Source organism: Rousettus aegyptiacus, unplaced genomic scaffold (genome assembly GCF_014176215.1).
Source record: "Rousettus aegyptiacus isolate mRouAeg1 unplaced genomic scaffold, mRouAeg1.p scaffold_m13_p_7, whole genome shotgun sequence".
In the NCBI taxonomy this organism is placed as follows: domain Eukaryota; kingdom Metazoa; phylum Chordata; class Mammalia; order Chiroptera; family Pteropodidae; genus Rousettus; species Rousettus aegyptiacus.
The window spans coordinates 45,706,990-45,731,105 of NW_023416310.1; the positions used below are offsets into that span (position 1 = coordinate 45,706,990).

At 45.5% G+C, this 24,116-nt stretch overlaps 1 protein-coding gene across 7 annotated transcripts in view; it reads right to left on the reverse strand.

Annotated features, from left to right (window-relative positions):
- Positions 1 to 24,116, reverse strand: part of ADD2 (adducin 2) — an 89,483-nt gene that overhangs the window by 19,836 nt on the left and 45,531 nt on the right. For 5 of the 7 annotated variants that reach the window (XM_016155848.2, XM_016155831.2, XM_016155840.2 and 2 more), the window contains 8 exons: positions 22,800 to 22,914; positions 17,585 to 17,801; positions 15,794 to 15,932; positions 8,465 to 8,616; positions 7,924 to 8,004; positions 4,195 to 4,344; positions 2,616 to 2,759; positions 566 to 664 (listed from right to left, as the gene is read on the reverse strand). In XM_016155848.2, coding sequence (XP_016011334.1) covers positions 566 to 664; positions 2,616 to 2,759; positions 4,195 to 4,344; positions 7,924 to 8,004; positions 8,465 to 8,616; positions 15,794 to 15,932; positions 17,585 to 17,767 — 948 coding nt within the window. In that variant the 5' untranslated portion in view covers positions 17,768 to 17,801; positions 22,800 to 22,914. Of the gene's footprint in view, positions 1 to 565; positions 665 to 2,615; positions 2,760 to 4,194; positions 4,345 to 7,923; positions 8,005 to 8,464; positions 8,617 to 15,793; positions 15,933 to 17,584; positions 17,802 to 20,707; positions 20,832 to 22,789; positions 22,915 to 24,116 lie in introns of all 7 variants that reach the window. The other 2 variants (XM_016155860.2, XM_016155856.2) reach the window with 2 other exon arrangements.

The window sequence follows — 24,116 nt, forward strand, 5'->3', positions numbered from 1 at the left end:
AGGAGAACCTCGTGATGGGCTCCCTACACAGCCCCTTGGGGGCTCCCAGGTGTTCCAGGCTGCCACGTCAACACCACCCTGGCCTGCGCTCCACTTCTCTTTCTGGACTTGACCATGTTCATGGTTGTTGCAAAATACCCACATCAAAAAAAAAAAAAAAGAGGAGGAAGAGGAGAGAAAAAAAGAAAAGAAAATCTCATCTGTGTGATGTCTGTTGAGCATAGCCAGATAAAACAGGAATACCGCAGATAATACGTGAGCATGATAAAAACTTTTATCTGCCCCATTATAGCTGCATCTAATTGATGCGCCCAGGCAGCTCCCCATTCTGGGCACTGACCCCTGAGAGTTGGGTGTTGGTTGTTAGGCAATGGTGATAAAACTTTCAAAGCTACAAAACTGATTCTAAGTGTGAAACTTGAGATGGATAAGGTGATACCAAGGCAGAGAAATAAGACAAGGCTTTTAGATGGCCAGGCTCAGAGGCCTCCTTAAATCAGAGCCAGTGGGGCCACACCCTTGCCCACAGGCCCGTCAGAGCCGTAGTCCAGAGGAACTTGCTCACCTGTATCTCACATGCAGCCTGCAGGTGGAAGATCTTGTAAAATGCCTCCTCCACAGTGTCGCCTAGAGCAACCACGCCATGGTTTCTTAGCACCAGGATCTGTAGAGCAGCAAATGGCTAATTAAAACATTAAGCCTCTAAACTTTAGTTAAGAGGGAGAGATTTTCATTTTATTCAGATCAATTTCCATATCCAATCCCAGAGTCCCACCCCCACACCACCGTTCGTGCCCCCTACCCAAACACCCCAATGCTACTCCACGAGTGATTTTAACCCTAAGCACCCACCCTAAGAAACAGATGTTTTTTTAATAGAGACTAAATAGCTTGGTGGCTTTCTTTGAGCAATGCCTGGGTTTTTAGGCCTTGGAGAGCTTAGAAGTCTGAAAAACTGGTGTTTGTGTTAAAGTATATGAAATTATTTGAAGTCCAATTTGAGGGTCCATCTTCAAAAGCAACCTCTTGCCCTTGTGAGTTAGTCAGCCTGGGAGTCAAACCCACTGGTGTGTGTAGGGGGGGGAGGGGGAGGAGGGTTCAAGGGGCAGCTCTGCAGAAACACGTGGGAACCTGCGACCCTGAGAGCAAGGCGCACAACCTCTCTGGACCTCAGCTTTCCTCTCTATAAACCTGGGGAGGCCCTGGTAGCGCTAAGATCTGACAGTTCTGTAAAAGAGGCTGTAGCAACCTTCTAATTAAACTCATTGGTTTTACTGTAGAGGAAACAGAAGCCTAAAGGAATCGAAAGTCTCCCAGCTTATTTAGGGGCAGAATGGGAATTAGAACCCACGTGTTCTCACAATTGGCGCAATATTTCTGACTCGGCCAGGGGCAGGAAGATAAAAGTGGGGAAAACTCAGAAATAAATTTATCCCAAGACCCTGACTGCCCAGGGTCCAGGTGTCAGAAGTTCTTCTTGGTTGGTTTCATCTTCGAGAACTCTCTGAAACCCGCCGATGCCCACCTGGGAGCTGGGACACAAAGGTCCATGTATCGGATCTGTCCCTACACACCTGGGCTGAGGCCAAATCATCACAACCTCTCTTGCTGAAAACAGCTGGAGGTTTTTCCTCCGAAGTGCCAGAGAAATGCAAAGAGACAATGACTCTGGCCCACAAAAGATTTTGCAGAGAACAAATATCCCATCTTTCACATTTTTGCGGCAGTTCATAGACGTGAACATCTCATCCCTCCCCAGGTACTGCTCATGCAGCTTTAGAGAATGGCAGGAGAGATGGCAGAGATTTCTCCTCTGTGTCGGAGATGAGAAGACATGGACTCACAGACAGGAAATGACGTGGGCAGTGAGTGCCTTTCAAGCACAGGGGCAGGTGCCCATCAACCCAGGCTCGGCTCTGAAACTTCCCATACTAAGCTTCCCACCCCTAATTACATGCTGTTGTAAAATTATGTGCTTTAGACGTAAACCAAACAATAATGAGATTCCACTTTTCTATATCAAGTTAGCAATATAATAACACTCAAGTTTGGGGAGACCAAAGGGAAACAGCATTCTCATAGACTAGACATTGGGGAGAGGAGAGGGCAATTTGGCAACAGGAAGTAAGACTTTTAAAATGTACATCCTCAGGAATTTATCCAAAAGAAATCATCTCAAGCATACACAAAGACTTGGCTGAAAGGATTTTCCATTGCAATGTTGTTTACATCAAGAGAAAATCTGGGGGGGTGGGGACCTTACTATGTCCAACTGTAGAGGACAGTTCAGGTAAATGGTGCCACAGCCATTCATACGATGAAGTATAATTTAATATTTGAAATAGTTATGTAGAAAATATTTAAGAATATACAAAGGTGTTGACTGTATCTTGCTAAGGGAAAAAAAGGAGAATATATTTTATGATTCTAGTTTTGTAAATACATGTGAATACATTTGGGATATCTACCAAAATCTCAAGGTAATGTGATAGAGTTTTATTTCACTTTTTTTTGTTTATGTGCAACTCCTAAACGTTGTCCAATGAACACATGTCACTCGTGATGCAGGCTTTTAACAATCCACCTTGAAGCGTCTTCCCAGAACTGAGCCAAACCTTGCAGGTGGGTCCAAGGCACTTCTGCAGATTGATTCGGTCCGCTTCCTGCTCCATCTCGCCATTGAAGTCATAATAGGCCATGTCCCCCACCAGCAGGGCATTGTGAGAGACAGGCAGGAGCCCCCACTTCATGGCTGACACCTGGAGTGGGACGACGAAATGGTTAGCACCTGCAGCTCCCCCAGCCCTTTTCCGCAGGGTGGCACAGTCAAGTTCTACCCTGGGGATGGGCGTGGGAACCAAGCACATGAGAAAGGCGCTACCCTTGACTTTCCTGTACCTGGCTGGGGTCTTGCTGTCTGGCTGCTTCCTCTAATGTCTTTCCATCACACTTTTCATAGCAGCCATGTCAATATATCACCTTTTAAAATTGCTGCAAAGAATGTACTTGTGAGAACTATTCCTGCTGCCCACCCTCTGTTTGGCTCTTGTCCTAGGACTCTGGAAGAGGCAGGGAGTGATGGAGCTGGCACCCAGGCTGGGATGAAGCAGGGTCCTGGATCCCCCAGAGTGAGTTGGTAGAGACCCTCAGCCTTCGGGGCAGTGCAGAAACAGCAGCAATTCCTCACTAACAGAGAGGCTCATTGCAGAGCTCATTTTATTAGTGATGGGGCAATAAGAGTGTCAGGGAACAGGGTTAAACCCCCGTGGTAATCTCCATACACACGCCCTGCCTTTTGTTAAAAGGAAGGAGTGCCGTAAGGTTTAGGAGTGCGGAGAGGCCTCCTTCACTCAATTTTCTCCATGACTACGCCCAGGCTCTGCACACCTGGCACAAGTACCTCATCTAGATTTGGTCCAAATTCTGGAAGGTCTGAGTGCTCATGACCGTTATGCTTTTCTGAGAAAACCACAGGCCAGTGACAAGTCTGCTCTGCCTCTGTAGGTGTGTGGCCTGGTCAGTGAGATGCAGTGAAGGTTCAGACAGCCAGAACGGTTGTCTGCTGTCTTTCCAAGCAATATTATAGTGTCTTAGCCAAACAAGCAGAAATTGCCAGATACCTTGAGGGGACAACCTGCTCTTTGGGGGAGGGAAGGGGTCTTCCTTCTGCTCTCTCCCAGATTTCCTTGCTCCTGTTCCTGGCTCCCAGCCCACCCTGGGCTATGAGCAGTGGGCAAGTCCAGGTTCCCAACATCGTATCTTCTGTGAGGATCCCTCCTCACCAGAGCCCGGGCTGGGGCGAGAGGCGGGAGGGGTAGCACCAGCCCTGCATCCAATAGGACTGGCCTGAGTAGAGAAACTTAGGAGGTGCCGTCAGGGTAAGTGGTGCCAGTTTGGGTGTGTGGCAAGGCAGCGGACGCAGTGGGGCAGACATTATACACCTTTGCCTTATTGCCCCAAACCAACACCTACATAGCTAGAAAAATGGAGGGGATTGGGGCCCCCGCACTGGGTTTTCTTCTCCTTACTTTAGTGTGAATTCCGGGAAATCCTTCCAGAGCTGTTTAAATGATGAGACTGTTATTGGCTTGGGGGTCTTAGGTCTTTCCTCAGGGAAAATCTCAGAGAAGCGGGTAGCATGGGTCTGCTGCCAGCCTCAGGGAGTCAACTGCTGGCTGAAGAGCTGACACTCACCGCTGCCGTGGCCGGCGTGTGCAGGTGGATGACACAGCGCACGTCAGGTCTGGCTGCGTAGATGGCCGAGTGCAGACAGAAGCCTGTGGTGTCCACTGGGAAGCAGCTGCTGCCCTTCTCCACCACCTCTCCCAGGATGTTCACCTTGATCTGGGCCAGGGAAGAAGGGGGACTTACAACCACAGGCAGGCAGAGGCCCCTCACTCACCCCCCCGCACACATATAGGTGGGCCTGTCACATGTTTACACACCAGGTATTCATTCGCTCACCACATCATGAGTCATGGCTGTGCTTGATTTTGGGAAAAAGAGACCCAGTTCCTGCCCTCGGTGAGTGCACAGGTGGACGGGGGACACAGGGGATTATAACTCAGCACGAAAAGTGCTACAGCAGCATTTCTCAATCTTTACAGTGCCTATGAATCACCTGAAGATCCTGTCGAAATGCAGATTCTGATTCAGTGGACCAAAAATATGGCCCGAGAACCTGCATCTCTACCAAGTTCCCAAGTGATACTCGGCTTGCTGGTCCACAGACCACACTTTGAGTAGCAAGATGCTAGAAGAGAGTCATTTGCAGAATTCTCTAGCAACGGCTAGGAGGACTCTTTAACCTCAGTAAAATGGGGGATCAGAGAAGCCTTCCCAAGAGAGTAACATTTCATCAGCACATCTCCTTTTCTTTTTTACTTTTTACTTTGAATTTCAAAAAATCATATAGAAAAGTAAAAAAAAAAAAAATAGTATAATTAATACATGTTTACCAGTCACCCAAAAGCTAGATCTTAAAGGACAAACAGAAAGTAGTCACTGGTTTTATAATATACTTTTGACTCCGAGGGGCTAGTAGGTGTCACGGCTAAAAATCATATGCTTGTGTGTGAGTGTGTGCATGTGCACGCATGTTTAAGTGTGTGTGTGGGGGGGTGAGTGTGTGTGTGTGCACACAATTGCTGGTGGCCCTGGCTGGCCTGGCACACAGTTAGGGTGTGGTGTCCCCTACTTAACATAGACAATCTCACAGAAAATCACCATCAGAGAAGGTCACTTTTGACTGTGACACAGAAAGACAAGAGACTGCTCCTTAATCATGCCCAAGCACAGACAAAAAAAACGCTGCGCAAGCATAAAGACTACCAACACATTTCCCCGCTCTCATGGCTAACCAGGGACACCAGAGCTTCTTCACCGAGGGCAGCTTTGGCCTCGCGCCACACCTTCCCCCATGGAACTGCTGCTGCATCTGACGGTACACCAGGTACACCATCTGAGGTGACACCTCCTCCTTCGGACCCTCCCCGAGGCACCCAACACAAGCCGAAATCCTGAAACGAGCCCCTCGTAACACCCTCTGACTGAATATGCCCCCTGGTCCCCAAGGTGCAATCTCCCTGCAGCCTGCAGTTAGCCTAACTTACTGACGACAGGTGTCCCTGGCATTATTTACAAGCTAGATTTTAGTTTCTAAAAATTAAAATTGTAGCCTTTAAATTTGTAGCACCACGACATCCTGCATGCAGCACACAGGGCAGTTCCACGGGTCGCCCCCATTCCAGAAGCCCCAGGCAGACAAAAATGGTACCGAAAGAAGGGACAGACTTGTGTGGGGAAGGGACATGCTATTGACATCATGTGTCTAAGCAGAAGCATCAGTAAGACATTCAGCATTCCCTCTTACAAATCCTATTTTAAGTGAATTGTACAGACTGAACGTGACTTCAGAGTGGCCGGCGCCTGAAAGTGGTCCCATCTCTGGTCCCTTAAACCTGTGAGTGTCTGACACTGACCCCTGGTTTTCCTTCAGCCCAGCTCCCCCAATTCCTTGGATGTGTGACCTACTCAGAGTCCCCTCTCTGGGATGCTCTCTCTGATCTCATACAATCCTCACCTCGAGAATCTCTGCAGCCTAATAGGACAGCCACTATTCTATACAACGCCTTTGTCCAAACGAGGGCAGCCCCAGGGGCACAGGGCTCGGTGTGTGGAGGCTTCCATTGTCCAAAGTTGAAAAACACGCCCTGTGCCAGGACATGCCTAGTGAGTGAATCACAGTTCGGTTTCCATCCTCTCCCTTCTCACTAGCCAGGCTCTGTCCTTGCAGTGCATGAGCTGCACAAACATACACAACGGCGTCAAGTTTACACACATGCCCTGAACATCTCATGCCCCTGATTCTCAAACCGGTACTGTAGGCCAGATCTCTTCTGAACCTAGGATAACCAACTGCCAACTGACTTCTTTCCTGAATGCCCCATCAGCTCCTCAAACTCAATCCCACACCCCCCAACCCAAAGGATCACCAGGCCCACTGAGGCTGCTGGCCCAGAATTTCCTGCCCAACTGTAATAGCCCCAACCAGCTGTCATGACGTCAGTTTGCCTCCACACAGCGGCCTGAGTGCAATTTCTACAATGGAAACCTGATGCATCGCTCGCCTGCTAACAATGCTTCAGAGGTTCTGCACATCCAGTACGATAAAGCCAAGACATCATAATAGGCCTTCAGTGCCATTTATCGTCTGGTCCCTATCGCCTTCCCAGGCTCACCTCCAGACACTGAGTATGTGAGCCAGACTCGCCCACTTACCTATTCTCCCAAGCATGCCAGGACCAGGCACGCATCTGGGCTTGGTGCATGCAGCGCTCCTGCTGAGGAGACGGTTAGCTCTGCCCCGTCTTTCCCCGATGCCCTAATCTAAGTCAGCTTATTTTGTGGGCTCCTGAGTACTTCACTCCTCATTTCAACCCAGAAGCTCCTCCTTCGCCCTCTCCACCTTCTACAGCACCTGCTGAGCTTGGGGCCCCTTCCCTGGGCTCCCCAAGCTTCTTTTATCTCTCTTGGACACTCTGCTGTCTGAGTTTAATCACTGATTGCCTCCCCTGCTTTCCCCACCTGACCAGGACTGCCTTAAAGACAGAGCATGCCCCGTCCTTGTGCTGTGGTCTCAGTCTGACTCTGCCATGACCTCCCTGGGTGGCTCTGTGCAAGCCACCCACCCTCGCTGGGTACCAGTGCCCTCTCCTGCCTGTAAAGTGGCCGTGGCAGCCCTCAATATCTTGCCCTGCCTAGATATTCTATGACTTTGTCAGTCTGCTCTTTTAACTGAGTACCTGAACTCAATATCTGAATGTGTCTCAAGCCTGGTAGAGGCCCCGAGGTGGCATCTGCCTCTCCCAAGTGCATGGCACATCAGTTGCAGCCCGCATATCTAAGAAACATCAGGTCTTCTCTGCTTCTAAGACAGTCCTTTCTACTGCTTTCCTCCTCCCACCTAGAAATCTTTCCTGATTGAAACCAGCTTCTGGATGTATCTCTCTACCACACCTAAGAGGAGCAGGAGAACCGGAAGGGGTCGCAGATGCTATCTCTAACAGCACCAGCACTAGACAAGTCTTGCATTGCTTTGGGACAAAGCACTGGCCGTCATTCTATTGTATTCCCCTTCCAGAAAGTCCTCCCCACCGCCAGTCTTCATGATAAATCCCAGGCTCAGAGGACCAGGCCCATCTGCACTCTCTCCTCCCTCCTACTGTTCTTCCCGCCTGCACTTCATGTTGGGTCTTGTGGTCACATCGTGCTCTGGGCACTCAGTTTGTTTTGGTGCCCATGTGAGCTCCATGAGAGACAGGACAGCAGTGGATAATCTGGAGATGACCTATCACTGTAGGAGCAGAGCGGCTGCTGTCATTGCAATAAGGAGTGAGCAGTGAGACCTTGAATTGTACTCACCAGGCTGGATGCCGTGACTTCACTGCAAGAAACTCCCTTAGGGCTAATCAGGAAGTGGTCCTGCTCCTTGCTGACCCTCATCTGGAGGAAAGACACACATTCTCAGTGGCAAGAAAGAATAGGGTCATTTCCAAGGACATTCTGCTTGAATGCCCTCTTGCTCTGAACCCATTGTGCTCAAATCTTCCCCTCAAGAACCTTTATCTCCTCCCCAAACCCCTGACACAACCCATGAGATATGAAGAGGACCTGGCCTTTATTTGGAACTGGGGAAATGGAGCCACAAGAGGAATCGCTTGATGATCAAGCGTAGCCCTAGGAATAAGGTCCAGGAGTTCCCAGCTCCTCATCCAGAAAAGTGTTCACTGGGCAGGTTATCCACTTCAGGTGACCACAGTGGTGAGACACCTTGGAAAGGCTTAATGCATTTTGGCCGAAGGCACCAGGAGTGCCATGGCCATGCCAACAACCAGGAGTTCTCCCTCTGTAATTGTGGGGGCCGCGCAGGGTGTCCCACCCCTCTCCCGGACGCTTTCCTCACCGTGACATAGGTGTCGCTCAGCTGGGCCCAGCCATAGAGGTCCAGGAGCCGGTACACACTGCTGATCTTGCACCGCATTAGCCGCTCCCCTTTAGCCAGGTTCAAGGAGTCGGCTGTGTGGAGGTCATTGATGGGTGTCATCATGGAGAAGTCTGCAAAGGGAAGGGGTGAGGACAGAGCAGCTCTCAGGGTCAGGGGCTCCCACCTGCCCCTGCCTCCTTGCCTGAGTCCTCTCCAAATTCTCACCAGCACTACACCTGCATGAGAGATTTCTACAGATGGGGAATTCAACATTCTTTGACCTTTACCCAGGGGGACAAAATCCATAAAATGGATAGGTGTGCCCAATAAAGTCCTCTGCTTATTTGGGTAAGAATGGTGTTGCTTTTGGTTAAAAATCATGGCAAGACTCAAGGCCACAAAATGAAGGTTTCTCAGAAGGCCAAGCTTACTATAAACCCTAAAGAAGACATTAAATAAAAAACAAGAATAAGTTTCTGAATGAAAATATGGGTATATTTCAACAGTTTTCATGAAGAAGTTACTAATCATTAGACCTGCTATTACCATATTGTTTTTCTTTGATTTGGAAAGAGGGAAAATAGAATGCCAAGTCAGTCAGAAAGTAAATTCTTCAACTTTTTCTGACAAGTGATAAACTCGCAGAAGCCAATGTGGCTATGGCTGGCTGAAGGGCGTCAGGCCTTGGGTGGGCCACATCTACTCCTCTCTTGGTTCTTCATGACTTCTTTCTGAGAATTTTGGGGGATGTGGAAGGGATTTGGAAATGAGCCTCCAGGGTTTGATAGACTTGTCCTCAGAGCACCCAAAGGGTAGAGGAGTTGACGTCCAGTCTGTCCTATTAACTATGATGACCACTGCTGGCAGGCCTCAGGAAGGCAGAAGAGGGCATCTGAGCCCCAGCACTCTAGTCAGTTAGTGTCTAAGAACCAATAAGAGAATCAATAGGAAAGGGTTCTGCTTAAATGACATCTGGCTGGGAGCCTCCTGATGTTACCTTTCCCAGAATCCCATTAAACACTTTAATGGACTAAAATGCTCTTTGGAAGCTTCTGCTATCTCTATAAACCTTGCTACTACACAATGTGATGTATGTCCTGAACCAGGTTTGCCATTAGTTGAAATAATAAGGTGGTGAGTGTGAGACTGGACTGGGTGCTTGTTGGCCCTACACAAAGCAAGCAGAGCAAGCCTCGAGCACACCAGGGGAAATGCACCCCAAGGGCCTGTGCCCACCAAGGTGCTACACCTCTGGGGCATGTGTCCAGTAAATGTCGTGGGCAGGGACAGAAGTCATTCAAAGGCCCAGCTCAACTGGCAAGAGAAGCAACAACGAAACTCCAAAGTCAACAATTTTTAATTCAAATGGACGAATCTGGGATTCCTTCCTCCTCTCTGTGCATCCCTCAGATAAAATATTACCTCTTTGCTCCACCCAGGCAGCAAGAACGGAGGCATAGCAAAAGCATAAGGCAGGAGGTAGGCTGTTTTGGGAGGGTCTTCAGACCCAGAGTGTTTTGAATCCTTCTCTTACAAATAACTATGGAGTTTCAGTGATGGCCAGGCCAGAACAGGTCTGAAAACATCCCATCACATCCTCTGTGTCCTGTATCAGAGTCCCCCTCCCCTACTCTGTGAGGACTACTCCACGCACAGGCCTGAGGGCAGGAGAAGAGAACCAAGGGCTCCACAGGCATTTCCATCCTCTGCTCTCAAGGTCTTTTTTTTTTTTTTTCAATCACGGTTGACATCTGAGATTATTTTATATTAGTTTCAGGTGAACAGGATAGTGGTTAGACATTTATATAATTTATGAAGCGATCTCCCCAATTAGTCTAGTACCCATCTGGCACCATTCATAGTTATTAAAATATTATTGACTATATTATCTATGCTGTACTTTACACCCCTGAGACCATTTTGTAATGACCAATTTGCACTTCTTAATCCCTTCATCATTTTTACCTAGGCTCCCACCCCTCTCCCATCTGGTAACCATCAGTTTGTTCTCTGTATCTTTGAATCTGTTTCTGTTTGCTCATTAATTTTGTTCTTTAGATTCTATGTATAAGTGAGATCACATAGTATTTGTCTTTTTCTGTCTGATTTATTTCACTTAGCAAAATACCCTCTAGGTTCATCTACGTTGTCACAAATGGTAAGATTTCATTTTTTGTGGCCAAGTAATATTCCATTGTATATATGTACCACATCTTCTTTATCCAATTGTCTACTGATAGGCTTTTAGATAGCTTCCATATATTGGCTATTATAAATAATGCTGCAATGAACATAAAGGTGCATAAATCTTTTTGAATTAATGTTTTGGGTTTCTTTGGATAAATATCCAGAAGTGGAATTGTTGGGTCAAAGGATAGTTCTATTTTGAATTTTTTGAGGCACCCCCATACTGTTTTCTACAATGGCCGCACCAGTTTGCAATCCCACCAACAGTGCACAAGGGTTGTTCTCAAGGTCTCAATAGAAAGAATGTTTATTCTGACCAGTCTCACAACAGTTAGGATGGCTAATCACTAAGTTTACAACTCAGATCTAACTGAGCCATTTATTGAGATGACTTCAGAAAACAGAAAAAAGATGAAAACTCACCAAACCCCACAAAAGCTAAGGCCGAAAGACTCACTATTGCAAATAAAACAAAATAATGAATTCTAAGGCAAATGAAGCTGCACAAAGAACAACCTTTCTGGGCTTTGGCAAGTGACATTTTGACTTCCTCTCTCCACATTCGCTGACTCAGACACCCTGGATGCGCACTAATCAGACTTCTGGTCACCCAGCTGTTTTCTGGACAGATGCTGGTGGGTGAGGCAACGGGAATGCTGGTCAGCCCTATTTCTCTTTCAAAAGGAAGAGTATAAAGACAGAGACATGAAAATAATGACAGAAAAGATGACAGATATGAAAGACAAAGACCAGAGAGCCAGATAATCAGTATCTATCTAACAGAAACAATTTCTGAACTGAAAAAAAGACTCATGTATATAAATTATAAGGATTTACTATATTCTGATGGGGGAGGGGGGAGGGGTTGGTCCATGAAAAAAAAAGGCCTACAATTATATGCTTCCTGAAAACATTTCTGAAATACAAGGATAAAAGGAAAAATCCACATACTTCCAGAAAAAAATTTTGGTTAACTACAAAATAACAAAAAAATAAGTTGTTTCAGATTTCTCTACTATAGCTTATAGATGTCAGAAGACAATACTATAGGAGGGTTACAAAAAACAAACACTAAAATAAAGTGACATAAAACTGGTAAAAATATAAGAATTATCAAAAGTATGCCAGGCAAATATAAACAAAAATTAAACAGAGATCATAATATCATTATCAAAGTAGAAGTCAGGGAAAACAATATTCTTTTGGATAAAGAAAGTGATTTTATAGCTCATTTTACATGGATTAAAGATAAACCTATAAAGAAAATTTATGCTTTGAATAACATTTCATTAAGATATACAAAGCAAAAACTATCCGAAATACAGAGAAATAAACTTATGTAAAACGCAGTAGAAGACAACACAACTCTCACTTTTGACAAAATCAAAAACAATAAGTGAAGATATAGATTTAATACTATGCCCTAGACACAGAGTTGGTACCCATGTATCATTTTGAGATGATATTATTAGGTCACAAAGAAAATCTCAATAAATCCCCAACATATTTTCCAAACATAATGCAATAAAATTAGACATTATCAACAAATCTTTAAATGACTACAAACTTCACCATTTAAAATGAGAAAATACACTCCCAGATAGCTCTTAGAACAAAAATAAAATCAAAATAGCAATCTCCTATCTAGAAATTAGCAATTATACTATGTGTCAAAATTCATGGGATAAGACCAAACCTATACTCAGAAAGAAAAAATTCAGAGCCTTAAACATCTTTATTATTGAATTAAATATAAAATCATCCATTTTATTCTTTTCTAAAAAAAAATATAAATAAGAAAATAAACAAAAGAAAATTTATGGGAAAGAATTAACGAAAATAAAAACAAAAGCATGAATTGGGAACAAGAAAATTAGTAGAAGCAATATGTAAATGTAATAACTGGCTTTGGAGAGAAGGTCTTCAAATAAACCAACATCTGGATTAGCAAATAAAGAGAAAGTGAGAACACACAGCACCAGGTATGAGAGCGGGAGTTCATTTATCCAAAGCAGAAAGTTTAAATGATAAAAAAATATTATAAATCACTCTAATAATTTTGAAAAGCTCCACAAAATGGATTATTTTATATAAAATATGTGACCAAAATTTACTCAAGAACCAACAAACTAGGAGAAATTGAGAAAAGGACATGTTTATCAAAAATATTCCAGTTCTAGATGGCTTTACAAGTCAATAATAAATCTCCAAAAAACAGAGACTTCTATCTGCTTTAAACTCCATTAGGGCAAAGAAAATAAAGATTTCCCAAAAAGTGAACTGCTGACCAATCTTATGCATGAATATGGATGCAAAAATCCTTGATAAAAATCTAGCAAATCAAATCCAGAAGAGTATTTTTAAAAGAATGCAGCAATACCAGGAATGATTTATTTCAGGAACAAAAAGAAGTTCAATATTCAGAAATCTATTAATATAATTCATCACATCAATAGTTCAAAGGAAGAAAGATCAATAAATGCCCAAAAGTGCATTTTATAAAATTCAACATCCATTGCTGAGAAAAAATCCATACCAAACTATAATAGAAAGATATTTCCACAACATGAAAAGAATAACTACCTCTAACTCTTGTGGTAAAAGAATTTCCATTAAAGTCAGAAACAAGACCAAGATGATTACTCTCCAATCTATTATTAAACATTGTTCTGAGAGATCTAACAGATGCAATGAGAAAACCAGAAAAATAAGCCAAAGAGCAAATGTTGGAATAAAAAATGAAAAATGAAAAATTACATGCAGATTATGTGATTTTTCTAGATACAGAAACCAAGAGAATTAACTGAGAAGATATTAGAAATTAGGAGTTTGATAAGGGGCTAGTTTAAATATATATATCCATTGATCACCCCCAGATGACAGCAAAAACCAGAAAGAAAATTGAACATAGAAAGAATCACTTAAAGTAACAAAGTTACATAAAATTTCCAGGATAAACATAACAAGAAATCAGTAGGGACTATATGAAAATAACTCCTAAACTTTTCTGATGGACAGTAAAGAAGAATTAAATAAAAAGAAATATATCACTTCTGAAAAGATTTAAAATTCATTCATATGAATATTTTTTATGTACCTGTATTTGCCAGATACTTTCCTAAGTCCAGGACACGATTCTGGGATATAGCAGGGAATAAAACACATAAATACTCTTTCCCCTCTGGAGCTTGCATTCTAATATATAATTATAAATTCATAAATTCTCCACTAAATTAATCTACCCATTTAATGCAATCCCAATCAAAACATCAAGAGAAATTTTTTGAGGTAAATGAGGAGACTTGATAAATTACTTTAAAGAATAAACTTGTACAAATAGTTGAAAAAATTGGCAAATTAATAATTGAAGGTATTTTGTTGATGATAAATCACAGGGAAGGTGTTTCTAAGCATGCAATCAAAAGCAAAGCGCACAAAGGGAAATAACAATGAATTTGACTATGCAGAAATTAAAGAGTTCCATAAGATAAAAACATCATGAACACAATTAAAAGGCAAACAAGACACTGGAAAAAAAATTGCAATATACTTGAAAGATAATAGAGAAGTAGTCTTAACTTTATAAAGGTTTGAAAATCTATTAGAAAAAAATACACAAGTAGGAAAATTGTAAAAAAGATGTGATAGGCAATTTATTACAAAAAGAAAGTTATGTCCAATATGCATATGAAAATACATATGTCACTAATTACCTCGTTACTAACTGCACATTAAAACACAAATAAAGTACTTTTATCACCTATCAAATCATGAGGATGAAACACACGGTAGTACACATTTCACATCAGCGTGGAGGAAGTGGGCATCTCGTGCATGGCTGGTGGGAAGGTACATCGGTTCCGTCTCTCTCAAGGATAATTTGACATTATGCATTAAAGTCTATAAAATGTGAATATATCAATCTAGCGATTTTATTTTTAGTAATTTATCTTAAGAAAATAGTAATGGATGTAATCACAGATTTATTAACAAAGGTGTTCATTGCATTTTTGTTTATAATAGCAAAAAATTAGAAACAACCTAACAGTCCAAAAAATGGGAAATTGATTAAACTATGGTGTATTCAGCCATGCCATAAAATAGCATACATCCACCCAAAATTATATTATAGACCCTTATTTTGCTATGTGAAAAATTAGTTAAGATATATTAAGGCTGTTAAATACATATGGATAATGTGATCCATATTGCATAATCTATACATGTTAAGAGAAAAAAGTTGTAAAGACATATATCAATATATTGATAACAGTAGTTTCTTAGTTATAAGAACACAGTATAGTAATTTCCATTTCTTGAATATTTTCCTAATTTTCCACCATGATCCTGTATTCATCTTGTTGAGGGGAAGAATTTTCAATGCTTGTTTTTTAAAGGTGTGGGCAGAGCTTCAGAACCCTGGAAGACGGGTTTGTGCCCAGGCCTGGCAGCTCTTGGCCTTGGTCTATAGAGTTAGCCTGTCTGTCCAGTAGGGCCTAGAGACACTGGCTTCAATGGCCTTCTGCCATCCCACACTCTATCTTCAAAGGTGTGGTTCCAGGGGATTAAGGGAAGAGCGGCCTAAGTCAGGGGATGCTCCTAGCATCAAAGAAATTCTTTAGTTCTATACCCATAGCCAGAGTTATCATCAGTGAGCAGAATCCTCACTTTCCACTCTCCACTCCTGGACCTTCAAGTAGAGGCCATGTAAGGAGCCTTGAGTTGCAAAACTCTTCCCTTCATGCTGATCCACTGATGAGGTGGGTAAAGGGGTCTTCTATGGGCTGCCCTGCTTCTTAGAGCAGTGACACCATGTTATCCTGTCCCCTCCCCCAGCAGAACCAGAACCAGGTTCTCCCTTGAGTCACCATCGCCTCCCCCCAACCTACTATTTCTGGGCATCAGGGATAAGTCTCCTGTGGATCTTTAAATCACAGCAGCATCAGAAACAGAGCCAGGTACCTCTCTGGCTGCTGCTCAGCTCCCCCAGGTCTGCTAATGCAACCGCAGTACTCACCCTGTAGCCTGGCAACTAAGCTGCCTCTTGCTGCTCCTTCCTCTCTTTCACACCCTACTTCCCCCCACCCTCTGCTCTTGGCAGCTCCCCAGCTCCCCACGTACTCATGGAAGATGTTGGGAAGACTGCGTGGGAGGTGCTGGCCATGAAGTCCGCGATCTGCCGCAGGGCCCAGATGTTGGACGAGTTGTTCCCCTTCTTCATCTGCTCCTGGATGAGGCCTTCCAGCTCCTCCCTAAAAGACTGAAATCCCCGAGGTGCTGGTACCTTCAGTGCTTTTCATGTGGGAGATGGAGGGCCCCTTTTCCAATGTCCACCTGCCCCTAGGTCATCTGGGCCAGGGCCACACTTGGGATCCCTGGACCCCAGAGGACATTTTGGCAATTCGACAGGGATTTTAGGAGCCTTCCCAAACTATTGTTTGAGGATCAACAGGAGATGCTGAGGATGGCTCCTGGCCCCTTTGCCCTATGGAAAGTACTCCAGACTCCAGGTCCTTCCTGTGTCTAAGTGGTAGTCAAGACCCCTCCTATCATCAAACATGGCATGACTTCACTTTAGTAATTGAGACATTTTAAAAAGCAAAACTGAATGAAAAGGTGTGCCATCTTCCTTGTCCATTAGCCATGCCTATGGCTCTTCTGGGCCTCAGTTTCCTTTTCAGAAGGATTCGAGGACTTCTGAGGTTGCCTCCACCTGGCTTTTCAGACCATCAGACTATGAATAAAGCATGCCTGACCACCAGGTGGCAGTGGAGAACACAGGAGGAAATGAAGCGTTGGTGAATCTTATAAAAGGACAGTAGCAGCGTGAGCTCCTGCCATCCCATCTCCTGACTGAGACTAGAGACCCATCCTTTCAGGCCCCAACACTTGGGTTGGTACTAACTCTGCCACTTTTACCACACCTGCTGTCCCTCCTAGCCACACTCTGTGGTTTTTGCCATCAGATCAATGCTTTTAGCACTTTGCTATACTCCTTAGGGCTCCCCAACAGTGTTACCTGTCCCTCAGTGCTCCTCTGTGAGGCCTGAGCGTTCACTGTGTGCTCTCAGCCAGGGTCACTCATGGCTCACTTAATGCCCTGGCTCCCCAAGGTGAGAGCTGAAGCAGAGCCCATCCCTGCAAGCACCTGGAGAAGACAACTTCAGACTTTAGGACCATGCACTGTTTCCTGAGGACCCACCAGCTCTACTGCCTCTGTCCGCCCCCCCCCCCCATCCCAACTCCCAAGGTCCTGCACCGCACTTCTACCGCAGTGGTCCATTAGGCCTTCACTCGGTCCTCAATGCACCAGCTGCCTCAGGACAAGCTCTGTGTCCATGCCAGGCCGGCACCAACTAACCTCAAACCTGGAGCCTTGGTAGGGCGACCCTGACTTACCCTCCCTTCCCGGGCCCCTGTCCCTAAACCCCCTGAACCCTCTACTCCCTCCACCTCCTGGGGTTTCCAGGCCCTCTTCACTGCTGCCCCACGCATGCCTGCCTTATTGCCCCAACAGCAAGTTCTTTGTGGTGTTCAGAAGGGGAGCCCCAAACCTCCCAGGTAGAGCCCCCTGCTGGCCTCCGGGTTACACGCATTTGTTCATTGCTAAAGCTTTTGATGAGGAGGGAACACTGGAAACTGAGGCTCAGAGGGGACGCAGGAAACTGAGGAGAGACGCCTGTCTCTCGAAGCCACTTCCTCCCACCCCGAGCCAAACCCCCTGCACACAGACCTGGCTTTGCCATCCACCAGTGACAAGAGAGAATCAAACACCCACGTGACCCCCGTCTTTCTCAGTGGGCTTAAAATTGCTAGGACCCTAAGCAAGTGGAAACGGAGTTATCGTTCAGGTTCACCCGGACAAATCAGTGCAGCCCCCTCCCCGCCCCGCCTGGGTCAGACCCCACTCACGGGGCTCTGCAGGATCATGGTGACACGCTTCTTCTGCTCCATCAAGTTGAAGTCCTGCCGCAGGCCGGCCGCACGGTTGCGCAGGCGCAGGTACTCAGGGTCGTCCTCAGAGAAGCGGTCGAAATAGTGCTGCGCCTGAGGGGGTGGCGGGGAGGCGGCCTCGGGGACAGTTTCCTCACTCATTGTTCTTGTAGGTTTACAATGCACTCCTGTAACCCTGCAGAGGAGGGAAGAGGGCGGCGGACAGGTCGGTGCTCCAGTCCCAAAGCAGAGGGGCTGGCTTCGCGGCGGGATTGTGGCTATTCATTCGCTGGAGGGTGAAAACCGAGCCGCGCGTTCGAGGGTCCGACGCCCCGATGCCTATAGGAGGCGCTAATGGGTCATCGGCCCAACTAAAACTATGGCACCTGTCAGGGGTCTACCAGCCCTCCCTGACCCTCCAGGCTTCCGTGGCCACCCTCGGGTTGAAGCAGACAGGTCGTCCAGTGCACGCATGACCTGCAGACCTTTTTGAGCATTTCTGTGATCTATATCTACAAAGTGTAAAGCTATTTACTAGGAATTAGTATCTCATCTAAAATGTAAAACCTCTAAGAAACCTAAAAAAATTTAGTGGGAAATTCACAAAAGAAAACGGGAAATAGAGCGGGAACTACTCAAACGTGGGGAACGCTTTGGGCAGTGCTTTTCTGCACAACTTTAAATTTTCTCTGACCTCTGGAAAGGGATTATTGGTGAATCCATTTCTGTAAACCGTGTCTCAATGCAGAATCAGATTCTTTTTCCAAGTTTAAAAAGAGGTGTCCAGTTTTCATTAATGAAAAATTAGTTTCTCCAAAACCAAATTAGCTTTCGAACACAAGTAGGGAGATAATAACAAAAGAGCATTACATGAGATCAGGACACCTGGCTTTCATCTTAACCCACCTCTCCCTCACTTTACCTCCGAAGGCTCTCCTTCCAAGAGGAAGTAGAGCACGCTCTTGTTCTCTCAGAGCACGCTGGCCACCCTGGTCTTGGTCTGCTCTGCTCCCTCTGCTGATCGTGTTAGCCCCAAGCTTAGCTTTCATTCCAGCCAGCAGCTGGAATGAAAGAGGGAGGACTTGCAGGCAGCTACTAAAGCTTATTTTTGTTGTTGGTGAGCTGTCTGTGACCTTCTTCCACTTTCTGTCAGGACTCTACCCTCCACTTGACAGTCCCTCTGAGTGGGCGGGCAAGGATGATGCACTGAGTAAGAGGAGAAGTGGGAGTCCACCCCATCAATCCAGAACACTCAAGGTGACTTTTCTTTCTTTTTCTTTTTTCTTTTTTTTTTTTTTTTCATGTTTCCCTTTTAGGAAGGGCAAATCACAAGTTTAAGAGACAACACATGGATGGGTTCCTCAAGAATTAGCTGGTGGCCTGAACCCTTCACCTAGAGCAATAGCTCCTAACCTTGGGCACACATTGCAACCACCTGGGGAACTTTAAAAAATACTGATATTGGAGATTTTAATGTTATTAGTCTGGGGTGTGACCTGGACATCAAGATTTTTTAAAACTCCTTGGGCGATTCTAATGGGCAGACAGGGTTTTACCACTGGCTAGATGTTAATGGTTGTAGCAGGTAACGAAAGGTGTCCATTTCAGGTATTAGCCGTTTCTAGCAAGCCTGCCAAAGAAGGCGCAATGCCTTGTGTTTCTAAAGCTAGTGTCAAGCACCACTTCCCATGGTTGTTCAGGCCCCCTCCTCCCACTCCAACCACCACCTGCCACCATGCACTTGACCTGGGACAGCAGTAGTGTTCCAAAAACCACCAAAAGCCACTTATGCAAGTTTACCAAACCATGGCCTCTGATCTTAATTCTTTTACTCATTAGTCATCTCCTTACGAAAGCCCTCACCAGAGCACCACCCTTACCGGTCATGTCCATGGGTGGATGGGGAAGGGAGTCTGGGAGTGGTGGTCAAAAACAAACAAAACAAACATTCTTTAAAAAAATATTTTGTAACATATTTACCAGGTTGCTAGAATGGTTGAGGTTGTACTTCATAACATTTGAAGCCAGATTCTTCAACTAAGTGAAGAAATAGTGATTGAGTCCATCAAGGATATTTCTGGTAGAACTAGCTCAGGACTAGAAGAAAGAGCCTTGATTGTGCCCCAATTCTGTCATTCTCTAGCTGCGTGGACTTTAGCAAGTAATTTCCCTCTTTGGGTCTCGCTTTGTCCATCCCTAAATGAGGAAGTGAACAGAATAACCTCTGGGGCCCATTCCAGCTCTGATACTATATGGAGAGAGACTGATTCATGTAGAAAAGGCAGAAGGATGGAGGATCCAGGTTTCCGGGAGCAAGAGACCTTCTTGCGTCCCCCCATTGCCTCTCCCTCAAGCCAAATGCCAAAAGAAAAACATCTGCAAAGAACACACATGATCTACCGACAGCTGCCTTGTGGGTTCAAGTCAATCTCACACGATAGTGTGAGTTATGAATCCTTCGCCTCCATCATGCTCCCTCCCACCCTCCCTGGAAGTTGGGGAGTAGAAGAGATTGCAAAGTTAAACACAATGAGACCGCATCAGAACCATGCACACATGCAGTCACCACCCAATCCTTCTGGGCAGACAGCCCTACAGACCAAAATTCCTCCAGAGGCATCACCCACTGCACCCCACCCCTTTTAATTCTCTTTGGCATTTTCACTTTTCCAAATCCTTGTAACTAGCAACAAGCAACACCCCACCTCTCACAATGAGTGCATTGGATTCCTGCATTCCTTACAAATCCAGGTCCCACCAGCTCTAGAACCACTTGAACCTGAGCTTCTCCAGACTAGGATTTTGACCAGCATAGCCCAGTACTGAGCCTTCCTGGCCGAAATCACTCCCATCTAGACTGGAAAAGTCTTATCCTCTCCCCCTCCCCTTGGAGTGGCTGCATTTCCCAGGAATGAGTCCATGAAGACTCTGAAATAGCTCTCCCCTTCCTGAAGCACCAGGAATTAAGATGTTCTGCGCCTGATGGACAGGTGCCCACATCACCATGCCCCTAGGCCTGCCTTTACTTGTTAGAGCCCAACCCCAGAGGGCTGCTCCAGAGGCAGAGGAAATGGAAAGAAATGGAAGCTCTAACTCCCTCACCTGCTCAAATTTTTTGGCTTTGGTGAACCAGAGGCATTCTTTTGTGCTCCTTCCTCCCTCCTCAAAATGTTTCATAGGTAATTAAAGTTGTGTGTGGCATGGCTTAGTGGCAAAAGCATGGACTCTGGAACGAGACAATGAATTCAAATTTCAGCTATGCCACTTATTAGCTAAGTGATCTGGGACAAGTTACCTAAACTCTCTGTACCTCAGCTTCCCCACATATAAAATGAGGATTATATTTACCTCTAGGTTGTTGTGAGGGTTAGATGAGTTCATGTATGTGAAGTACATACTTAAAACAGTGCCTGGTGCATAGCAAGTGCTATTAAGCATTTGCTATTATTATGTGTCATTTAGCAGCTAGAATCATCATAGCATTAGGAACTTGAGTAATGAGAGGCATATGATTCAACTCTAAACAGTTGCACACTAAATAACTGTAATTATATGTTTTAGTCCAAACACTAATTCAATCTTGAGCTATATGAACAAAAAGAAGAACATCCAGGAAAATACTGATGATAATGCCTAGTTCTTTGACCAGATAGGAGGAACATGTTAACCTGGAGATTATAAAAAAAGAGGGTTAGCAGGATGCTGAAGACCAGAGGTTCGCATTTGTTGCACAGGTGTGACATCATAAAGAGGATATCTGGTCTTTGTCCCAGTTCCTGGTACAGAGCTTCAAACACCCTTGGGATTTCTAAAATGTCTAAAAGACATTGGGACTGTCCTCTGTTATTCATAATGAGCCCATTTCACCAAATCTGAGCTTATGCTAATGAGGTGACTTATGGTGGACCCTTAGATAGTTTCCACCAAGAAAGGCCAAGCACTTGATCAGAGGGTTGCAACTTCGGCCCCACTCCTAACCATGGAGGAAGGGACGGGGAGAGGCTGGAGAGTGAGTTCAATCAAGTGACAAATGATTTAAACAATTATGTCTAGTAATAAAGCCCCTTCCCTGTCAATATGCTGCCCCATTAAAAATCTCTGAACACCAAAGCTTGGAAGAGCTTCCAGCTGACTGAGCTGGGATGGCGACACACCTGGATTCCACAAGGAGAGGGCGCTGAAGCTCTGCACCACTCCCCCAACCCTTCCCCTAATCCCCCCATCCTCAGCCCCACCCCTCCCCCAGGACCCTGCACTATGCATTGCTTCCAGTTGGCTGTTCTTGAGTTAAATCCTTTATAATAAAACTGTAATCACAATTACATTGCCTTCAGTGAGTTCTAGTGAATTATAGAAACCAAAGGGGAAACGTTGGAACCCCAGAATTTATATCTTAATCAGTCAGAAGTGCGAGTGGCCTGGGGACCCCACTCTAGCTAGTCTCTAAAGTGAGGGCAGCTTTGTAGGCAACCTTCCTGCAACTTGCGGTGGTAAACCTGTGTGCCATCTGACTCAGGGTAATGTCAGAACGGAGCTGAGCTGTAGGACATCCAGTTGGTGTCAGAATTAGTGATAAAACAGCACTAAACAACATCTATCCATGATTTATTTTCATTCCCAAGACTACTCTGTGAGGCAGACATTACTGTCCCTGTTTTACCGATAAGGAAACTGAATCTGGCCAAGATCACACAGATAACACTGGAGTCGAGATTTCAACCAGGACTGTCTCTGGCCCTAGATCCTGCATTCCTCCAATCCAGTTGTCCCCAAATATATGTTGTGCTGCCATGTGATAGAGGAATTAGGCTGATTCCTTAGAGCCTCAGGAACCAGAACTAGGAAAGTAAGTGGTCGCTGCAGGCAGGTAGATCCTCGCTGAGGGTACAAGGGAGAACTTCCCAACAGCAAGAGCTCCTCAGTAACAGCAAAGTGGGACAGGCTGCCTTCTGGGTGGTGAGCTCTCTCCTCAGCATCAGAGTGACTACGGAAGCTGTAGAGGGCCTTCTGCCTAGGCTGGAGGGTTGGACTAGTGACTTCTAACATCCTTCAGATTCCATGGTAGTACGTGAGAGAGCAGGACTGGGAGAGTTCAGGAGATGACCTGAGTGTTCAGAAGCTCGTACTGGTGAGATGCACCCAACCAAAAAGTGTGCCCCACCCCCATCGCCACCAAAAACTCGCAATGAATTACCAGGAGTCCGGACCAGCCTTGTCCCAGGTTGCCTCTTAGCGTTGGGCTTGTGCTCCCTGCTCTGCTCTTAGGCACACCGTCCACATCTACAGGACATCAAACATCCAGGTGGAAACTGGAAAACACAAACATGACAAACATCAGGGTCTTGTCTGCACCATCGTGACGCCTGCATCGTCTTCACAGTACCATTAAGTGCCAATTTATCTCAAAGACTTCTGGGAAATTCTTAAAAATGAAATGGATTTTTATTTTAAAAGCAAATGACGTCTATAAAAAGGTAAAGAAAGCCTTATTGTCTTTACGATTGGGATCAAAATTTCTTTCAAAGAGAGAAATTGGAAAATCCTTTTGCTGACTGCTAGTGAGGTGCAGAGGAGGGAGGCTGCTCTGCTTGGCGGAGGGAGCAGAAAGTGAGCCCAGGGGGGCCAGGAGCTGCTGGACCGGAAGGGATATGACGCCTTTTTCGCACACACCCCCACCTGAAAGCACTTCACTAACAGCTACTAAACTCACAGACGTGGCGTGAGTGATTTTTGGATGCAGCCCAAGAGACAGAAGAAGCCTGAAGAATATCACACCTCAGGCCAGTGGGAGGGTTTGGGAGTTTCCTGGGCCAGGAATTGTTGGATTCAAGATGTTTTCATTCAGAGTACAAGGGAAGAAATACCAGCAAATACCTCGGTAACAGGTCATAAAGTACTCCTGAAGGAGGAATATAAAGTTTTTAATATCTCACAAACAAGGGCAAGTTACTACTCCAAAAAATATTAGGGATCAAGGTCTTCAAAGGGTTAGGCATTGAAATTTTTTTTTTTTTAAATAGGCAAGTGATAGTTATCCATTTCCCCTTGGAGACACAGAGATGCTTGTCTCATCCACAGCCAGCAGCATCCCCGACCCCCCTCCCACCCCCACCATGGCTCTGGGGCCCAGGCCCTGCTTGCCCTGCCTCACCAGCCAGCTCCGCTCCATCTCTGACTTGGTGCTGCCTAGAACAGAGCTTCTGGGAAGTCTCATCTCACCAATGAGGGCGAGGAGAATGTGTCTAGGTAGGTACGGTATGCTCGAGAGAGTCCAGGACACCAGGACACCAGGGGCTCGGCATGTCAGTGCCCACATGGCCCCTGAGCCCAGTCCTGATGCTTACGCCTCTAGTTCGGGACTCTAGATAGAAACCTCCAAAAGCTATTCTCTTTGCTCTGCATGTCAGCTTCCAGCTGTGACCCTTCTTCCATTGGTCTTATTTTTAGCTAGAACAGGACAGGGTCACAGCCACCACTTGATGCTGCTTCTGTCCAATGCCCACCACATGGG